The sequence below is a fragment of the Coregonus lavaretus genome (genome assembly GCF_964263955.1).
Source record: "Coregonus lavaretus genome assembly, contig: HAP1_SCAFFOLD_2675, whole genome shotgun sequence".
Lineage (NCBI taxonomy): Eukaryota > Metazoa > Chordata > Actinopteri > Salmoniformes > Salmonidae > Coregonus > Coregonus lavaretus.
The window spans coordinates 60,545-69,166 of NW_028163213.1; the positions used below are offsets into that span (position 1 = coordinate 60,545).

Consider the following 8,622-nt stretch of genomic DNA (forward strand, 5'->3'; position numbering starts at 1 on the left):
TGTCAATTTACCTCATTGATGTTATCAAACGAGTTTGATTTGATTGATTCTTTTGTAAGAATGTTTTGATTATTTATTAACCAAAATTCCATCATGCTGCATATAGCACAGGTGAGGTCAACTCAACACAGGCGAGGCAGGCACGAGCTCATTCCGAAGATAGTCGAAATGGGCCGAATACATTGCATTGTGGGAAAAAGGAGCTAGTCGCCATCTTGCTTTAGCGCCGCAAGTTATTAGGGCAGAATAAGAACCACGTTTGAATGAATATTTTTGAGACATACGAGTGTTTTAGCAATACACTTTGAGCAAATATTGCAGGTAGTGAGGTGTAAGAGGAACACCGTGCTATTTATTGTGCTATTTCCAACGATAGAACTAGCTAACTGGGAACGTTCGACTTGAGGAGGTAACGTTAGCCATGGGTCGCTCGAGGAGTCGCAGTTCGTCCCGTTCCAAACACTCCAAAAGCAGCAAGCACAGCAAAAAACGGAGCCGGTCGCGTTCAAGGGACAAGGAGAGGTCCAAGAAGCGATCCAAGTCCCGTGAAGCGAAGAGGAACCGGCGCAGAGAGTCGCGTTCACGTTCCCGGTCAGCCACAGTCTCGACCCGCAGGGAAAGGGAGAGAGCGGTCACACCGCCGGAGAGAATCGACATATTCGGCAGGACGTTGAGCAAGAGAAGCGCCTTGGACGAAAAACAGAGAAAAGAGGAGGAGGAGAAGAAGGTCGAGATGGAAAGACAGAGGAAGATGTGAGTCGTAACTGAATATTTTATCCAATATGCAAGACATGCTAACTAGCTTGCTAATACTCTCATGCTACACAGTCGATAGTTAGCTACAATGCTAACAGATCCGTCCATACACTCGGGCATAGGCGTTAGTTAGCAAGCTAGTAAACTGGCTAGCTAACGTTAGCTACGTGTCTTGGGAGAGGAGGCCCAAATCTGTTATGCAAGCCTGCAACACTAGTGCCTGCACCATTAGCCAACCAGCTAACTAATTGAGGCACTTGCCTGCAATTCACTTGCCTCTTTAGTCTAATAAAAGTATTTGAAATGTATACATTCCATTATCTTGCATCTAGTAACTATACATTGCCTGTCATGTCTCATGCATCACAATTCAACGATCTAGTGATGATGCGACACAGTGATTTATCTGGCTAACCTACGTGTCCTCAAAAACATTGTCAACAGTATAGATCCTGCCTCCAAGCTGTGGCTTATGTGACCATTATTGCCAAATGGAGTTAATAAAATGTAATTTCATATTTATAACACAGGCCTAATCACTGGTTAAATGAAACAGTTGAAAGGGGAGGGAGGGGCGTCAACTACAGTAAGTTGCTCACCTGTCAAATGAAAAATGTCAGGTATGCCCCTCTGGCTCTCAACCACTGAAGTCCAACCACAGGACTTTCATCTGGCCCCAGCAACACTAAGATTTACTAATGTCAGTCAAAATTAGCATTTTGAGTGAGTGACTTATAATAAGCTACAGTCCAGTCCGGAAATGTAACGATGAACAACCAGACACCTTCATCTCTGTTATATTTGCTTCTCAATAAAATTCCTTCACTTGTCTTGCTGCATTATCCATGCTTGTTGCACATTGCAAACCCCTGAGGTGTCACACAATTTATAGTGCAGTTTGGGGGAAGACTACTTTTGTAGTAGGTGTCTGTGGGTGTACATATTTTCTTCTTCAGCGAGCACCTCGCATAATGCCCACGTCCTGTCTGTTGTTTGTAGGCAGGCAATATTGGTCTGACAGAGAAAGAAAGACTGGGGAAAGCAGCTGTTGTGCACCTTTTGGCCAGTGGCTGATTGACACCGGATACCTACAACACAGTGGTCACCTGGTCTTCTGTGTGGCCTTTTACTGGCTAACCACAGGGCTACTTAACCAGCCACACAATGTCCAATAAAGACATGGACACCAGATAAGCAAAGACCCCGGTTTTAGCTTTCCTGGTTGTTGTGTTTGACTAAACCAAATTAAATCAGAGCAAGGGACAGTGTCGTGTTTTCAGTCGTGCCTGAAGCAATGTGACAACGATCACATCCTTTTGATAGGGCAGCTGAAATGGTTTAAATGCATGCCTTGTGTTCATGTGCACGAACCGACTTCCCTCGGGCATGCCTTTTGGACTGACCCACACCTAGCTTTACCCCCCAGTCTTCTGCTGCTCTGGACACGCTCACTTCCTCCCACGAAAGGGGGGGGGGGGGGATGTCTTATCTCATCAGGACTCCCTCTTATCTCCTGTTGTCCAGGGCCTCTGTCTGTAGTCAATAGGGCAAATCTGTTTGTCCACACACGTTGCATGTTTAGTACATATTCCATAGTGCCATGTGCTGCAATTCAATCCCAAATCAATGAAACACAAAGTTATAAAAACATTTTATATAAAAAATTGTTGTATAACCCTGATAAGCTTACAAATGCACAACTCCCAGAGGTTGTTTCTGTAGAAATCTGACTTATAGGGTACATTGATTCAACGGTAACTGAATATGCATTGATCATGTCATGTCACATTTGCTACCATGTCAGCAACCCTCCCCTCTTTCTCTCCCCACCCCTGCCGTGCAGCCGTCAGGTGGAGATAGAGGAGAAGCTGATCGAGGAGGAGACGGCACGTCGCGTGGAGGAGCTGGTGGCCAAGCGGGTGGAGGAGGAGCTGGAGAAACGCAGGGACGAGATAGAGCGGGAGGTGCTGCGGCGTGTGGAGGAGGCCAAGCGCATCATGGAGCGCCAGCTGTTGGAGGAGCTGGAGAGACAGAGGCATGCCGAGCTGCAGGCCCAGAAGGCCAGAGAGGTAACGCTCAGTCGTTGGGAACGCAGTCCCCCCCCCCCTCCTCTACCCCTCCCCACTACTGCCCTCTCTGGCAAGTGGGGATCCCCCCCCCCCCCCCCCCCCCCCCCGAACTGGTCATGGCACAAGTTTCTACATGGAGGGTGAGAGGGTAGCGCAGTGCTGCCATGGCTGAAGCTCAGTACATGATAGGTGGGATGGGTGATAGAGTTCTGTGAGCTTCAAAAGTTGTACATTGAGCGATAAAAGGGCAAGAGCTCAGTTTTCAAAAGTGGTAGATTGAAAGAGAAATGGATGATATTTGACAGTTGACAGTCAAAGTAAGACACTGGGGGATTCAGGTGAGACTTTTGCCATGGCAGACATGAGAATTTAGACTTCATCCCTTTATTCACTCTCATAAATCTCCCTCCTTCCCCATTCATACATTCCTATTCAGAATTATTCATAACTTTTATTTTAATTATTGTAAATGTCTCATTTTTACATCTCTAATAAAGAGCTCTTTTCAAATTGACATTCCATTATCAGTCACTTTCTCTGTTTGTGTCCAACATTCAGTGCACATTTTTATTGCCCCAGGTAGGCAGCGAGCACAGGTTTACCCAACCACAACCCACCCAGAAACAAATGGGGATGAGAAGCTTTGGCTTATTAGTGACAAATCAGTCCCTTTTAGCCCAATTGCTTTTTTCTATTTCTTGTTCTAGCAGCTAGTGTGGACTGTAGTCTTCTTGAGGCCATTCACTTTGCTGAGTAGACTAGATGCTGAAGCTGGGCCTAGGCGGAAGCCCCCACCCCCTCTTCTCTCTCCAGGCTTCATTAATGAGGGCCGTGGTTTGTACAGTCATAATGTTATGTGAATGAGAGGAGCAGCCAATGCCCAGCGACCCTGACTCAAACAGGGATCGGCCAGTGGCTCGGTACTAATCGGGTGAGAAATGTGGCCCCAGCGCGCTTCGCTGAGCTCTCCCTCCCCCATCTCTCCTATTCAGATTCCCTCTCCCCTACACATCCTAGACATACTTTTTGGGGAGGAGGGAGGGTAAGAATTACTTAGACACTAGGGAGGCCGCTTTCTGTTTTGAATGAATTTTGTTTTAATAGGCTACAATTACATACACAATTTAGTTTAGTGTGTCCTATAAAGTTGATATTATCATCCTCCCCGCTCCTAATAATCCTTGTTTTGAAAAGCTCCCATTAGAAGGCATCCGCTCTGGAATACATAACAATGACGGACCTCCATTTCCAGTTTCCTGTTTGCAAGGTCAACAATCTCTGGTCTATCCCTGTCTGTTAACCCTCTTCTTTTTATTTAATATTCCTTTTTTGTGTTGAAACTAACTCGTTTTAAAGAGAGAGAAAAACAAATGTACTCTTTGTGACGTCCTCATGAATTGCTTCTCCTTAGGGTTGTTTTTATTTTTGTTCATGATTTGATTTTGGACACAACTTGTGTTAACACCACCTTCTTTAACACCATTTGACCTGAACTGGCCTGCAGACAGCTCCCAGCTCACTCATGTACTGTACTGTGTTCAGCCCTCCTCCTCCACACTGTTCTGCTCCACTGTACTGTACACCACTGTACTCTGCTGCTGCATTATGTTGTCTCGATGTGAACTGAGCTGAGAGCGGCTTTAAAGAGTCACTGCAAGCTGGGCGGCAGGCTAGCAGTACAGAGATCAGTTTTAAAGAGGAAGGCCACAGGCGGGCCGGGCGTGTTTGGCGTATGGCAGCCCCCCCTCCCCAGGAGCGCTTCTGTCTCTCTGCAGGGGACACAGTCTGGACGAGACAGTAAATATTCAACCGTTTAATGCCGAATGCTTTCACCAGTTGTGTAGATACACAGGCAAGGAAAATGCGTAGGTATACGTACATTGGTGAGCCAAAACTATTCACTCCTTTTTTGTATCCTTTTTCTCTTTTATTATTGATGATGATGATGATGATAAGAAAAAGAGGCAAATAGATTTTTTAGAATGTTTGTCTTTTTCTATCTGTTTTTCTATCTATTATATGAGTGTGCCGAGTGGGTTTCCCTTTTAATGTCTTATTGATTCAGTGAAGGCTAAAGGTGTGATTGAGTGATTCCTATATGGGAGGGTATTGTCACGAATAGCGGGAGAAAAAAAGGGGGGTTATTTTTCCCTTTTGATATATTTTGTTCTCCTGTATTCTAAAAGCATTCCGGTTGATTGCGTGAAAGAATGGGAAAGAGTGGTTATGATGTGCGAGGGAGAGCCTGCGCAGACTCCTTTGTGGTTGGATGAAGACAAGTGAGTGTGCCAATGTGTGTGTATGTTAAGAGAGGTCAATGATGTGTAAGTGTGTGTATGTTTGGGAGTGCGTGTGTGTGCAGGGATGCTGTGCGGCCGTAGCCTGTGCGTGCGCTAACATGCCATCGTGTCACCCCTTTAGGAGGAAGAAACATCCAAACGGGAGGAGCTGGAGAAAATCCTGGAGGAGAATAACCGCAAGATTGCCGACGCTCAGGCCAAGCTGGTATGTCTGCTTCTCCTCTGTTCTGTACAAAGATAAATATATTTAGCTACTTTCCCAAACCCCAAATGCAAACGGGGCAATTCTACGATGAAATGTGGTTGTGTTGATATTGAAATACGTGGTCGTCGTAGATTTCATGCAAAAGTGGTGTTGGCATTTTTGTTATGAAATTGAGGTGATTGACGTACATTTCCAGGGTTACTATGAGAAACACAACTCAAGTACAACATAGTATTGCATGCTGGCATAGGCTTTGTATTGATGGTTATCAGTAGCCTTAACAATCATTGTTTTTCCCTTGCCTGTTTATATTCTGCCTGGCACTTAACTAATTTGTAAGATTTATTTGATTTGGACACGACATGGACACGCCAAGATTGTAGTAAACAAGGCAAAAAGCAACACACAAAAAAACTAACAGATTATAGTAAAATCTCAAGGCTAATATCAAACAGTTTATCAAAGTAACAGCAAACAGTTTGTGGCATTTTGGCACTGCAGGATCTCTCTATCCTAAACTGACCCCGTTGTTCTGTGTGTGTCTCTCCACCAGGCCGAGGAGCAGTTGCGTATCGTAGAGGAGCAGAGAAAGATTCATGAGGAGAGGATGAAGCTGGATCAGGATCGCCAGCGGCAGCAGAAGGAGGAGCAGAAAATGATCCTGGGCAAGGGAAAGTCCCGGCCCAAGCTCTCCTTCTCCCTCAAGGCCACCGAATGATCCTCTCATCCCTCCTCTCTTGCACTCCTCCATCCCCCCAGCGCTCTCCTCCTCCTCCTCTCTGGAACGTTCGCTGTGTGTTTAAGTGTGGAAGGCTGAACGAAGGGCAGCCCACGGCGCTGGAAGAGGCATGGCTCCTCTCCTGTCATTCACCGCCCTGCTTTACAGACCTTTCCCAACCAAGCCTTGGAGGGAGGGAGGCCCGCACACCGTCAAACACCTGACTGTTTTGCTCCCTGACCTCCCCCTTCCTCGCCCCCTCCCCCCAGTGACTATTGTTTGCTATTTTGGGGGGTTTTATTTCCATTTTTAAGGATTTGAACTGTCGTATAGAAAGCTGTCACTACTTGGTCCTCACCTTACTTAGGTCGTACTTTGAACAGTAAGCAAGCTAGGATAGAAACTCATAACGTGTGTGTGTGTCCAGTTGAAGCTCATTACAATATTGTGGGCGGTTTGGGAGTTGGCCTGGGTTTTCCTGTGCCATGTGTGTCTAATGTAGAAAGCTGACGAGGCAGGGGTAGCATACGCAGTAAAGCACACAGTCACCTCCACTTTAGCTGACAGAATTGTCTTCCACCTCCCTACACCTCACATCTGCTCTGATGATTGATCCTCACGTTTTTACGACGTTTCTACAATGTTTTGCTCCTCGATAGATTAGCATCAAATAGAACAACCTAGCATGTGAACAAAGATGCACTGCTGCACAGGTGAACCGAGGCCAATTCCCAAACTGCCCATAGAGCCGCTCCGGGGTTGGAACAGGATATGATGCTTCTCATCCATGGTCAGGAGGGGGGAGTGGAGGGTGGCAGACGTTTCCTGTATGATGTAATATTAGAATCGCTGTGATTTGGTGTCCTACTCCTGTGAGATAAATGTATGAAATGAATCCACACAACAACAACAAAAGACAAAGCGACAGGGATTTATAATCTTGCATCATTTTACTGAACTCTTACTGTGCAATCGCCGAGTGAATTGTGCTCTCAAGTAAAGTAGACGGTCGACCAGTGCACCTCTGTTCCTTCGTTTTGGTGTAGTATATTAACCTCGCCCTAAAAGGGTCCCCTTCAAATGACTATTGGTTCGTAAAGGATGTCCAAGTCCAGGTAAGATTGACTAGCTACATGTTGAGGTCTGACCAGGTGTATGTGCATGTTTGGACTTGTGTGTGGGTGTGTGTGTGTGACAGTATGTCTGACTGGCTGATCTCTGGTAGGTTTAAGGGGCTTCTTGAGTAAGTGAAACTTGTCTTGTGGTAATTTCCTGATGTGTTAATTGGAACTGAACAATTCACCAATAAATCCATTGAATGCGTACAACTCTGATTGTGGTTTTCAGTCTATGGTTATTTCAGAATTGCTGAGTTTACACATGCAGCCCAATTCTGATCTTTTGTCCAATTATTGGCAAAATATCTGATTGGTAAAAAATGTAGGTGCAGAAGATGCAGCCAATGTATCACTTTTTGCTAATGGATTTCCTTACATGATCCAACACACACTTTCCAGGGGATTTTACCTTTGAGCAGGATTACAGTTTGTAACCCCTTTTTAGAGTTAAACCTGTTTACCTCTCAGTAATGTATATGATAACATTTATATTTACTTGTCAAAGAATAACAGGTATTGTTAATTAAAATTAATGGTTTAGATATTTTTGAGAGGAGGGTTGCGATTTGCACTGCATTTTAAAAATACATTAGTTTGTATTTGGACAATTAGTTGGTATTTGCAGTCATGTAAATTGAGGTTCATGATTGGCTAATTTAATTGAACATCGACTTCTCAACTATTCTGTGGGCCCATGGTAATTATTGTTCCTCACACCTTTGAATGCATGCGTAATTTCCGCGTGGCTTGGATAATTTGATTTGATCCCTTTTAATGGCAAGGCTGTCCGGTCAAAATGCATACAGTAATGAAAGTATTGGCAAAATCTTGAAGCTGTCAGCAAGTTATTACACAATATAGTAGCAAAATCAATTATCTGTCAGTGACTCCTACGTTCTCTGTGGGTCCTATTTATCAATGTCAAGTCAACAATGTGCTTGTAATTACTCAGGTGACTTCTTTGGAAGAAGGGACCTGACGGGAGTGTCGGAGTCACTGAACTTCCAGGTGCATTACAGGACCTCTTGCCCCAAGATTCAACTGACATATTTGACATTACAAACCTTGGACGTGAACGCGACCGTCCATGCGTGAGTAACCACCATCATACCCTCGCTGGAACCTCGACTATATAGCCATCCAGGGTAAAAAAGTGACAGTGATGATCTCTCTATCGCACACGCACACAGAAACTAAGTGCCAAAACAAATATGACACTATTGTAACACAACTGAACGTGCCCATCATCGCTGAAACGAAGCATTAGGTCCGGGGAAACTTTGGGAAATAATAGAGTAGGCTATAGGTCACTTTTCACTGGCAAGTGTGCTTTCAGCGACAGGGTGCATAGGGAGTTCAGCAGGACTCCGTTTGATCACGATAAAGGCTCAGCGTGGACCTGCGATGTTCTCCGTTTTAAGTTGGTAACACTAAGGAGCAACTGAATAAACAAAGG

The 8,622-nt window shown here is 45.0% G+C and overlaps 1 protein-coding gene across 2 annotated transcripts; it reads left to right on the forward strand.

The window, feature by feature from the left end:
• The first annotated feature begins 205 nt into the window (after window positions 1-205).
• On the forward strand, window positions 206-7,382 carry LOC311118387 (arginine and glutamate-rich protein 1-B-like). Of its 2 annotated transcripts, XR_014611805.1 has the most exons (5): window positions 206-753; window positions 2,600-2,825; window positions 5,247-5,330; window positions 5,884-6,469; window positions 6,772-7,382. XR_014611805.1 is itself a non-coding variant. In XM_084193188.1 (4 exons), exons 1-4 carry the CDS (start codon window positions 422-424, stop codon window positions 6,046-6,048), a joined length of 807 nt encoding a protein of 268 aa, XP_084049314.1. In that variant the 5' UTR covers window positions 206-421; the 3' UTR covers window positions 6,049-7,382. The 2 variants fall into 2 exon arrangements, 1 of the variants encoding a protein (XP_084049314.1); XM_084193188.1 differs by having other exon boundaries at window positions 5,884-7,382.
• The last annotated feature ends 1,240 nt before the right edge of the window (window positions 7,383-8,622 follow it).

Coding starts and splice junctions, on each gene's coding strand:
- LOC311118387 (XM_084193188.1), top strand. CDS start 422: ATGGGTCGCTCGAGGAGTCGCAGTTCGTCCCGTTCCAAACACTCCAAA. Junction 2,826..5,246: donor AGGCCCAGAAGGCCAGAGAG/GTAACGCTCAGT, acceptor TCACCCCTTTAG/GAGGAAGAAACATCCAAACG. Junction 5,331..5,883: donor CCGACGCTCAGGCCAAGCTG/GTATGTCTGCTT, acceptor TCTCTCCACCAG/GCCGAGGAGCAGTTGCGTAT.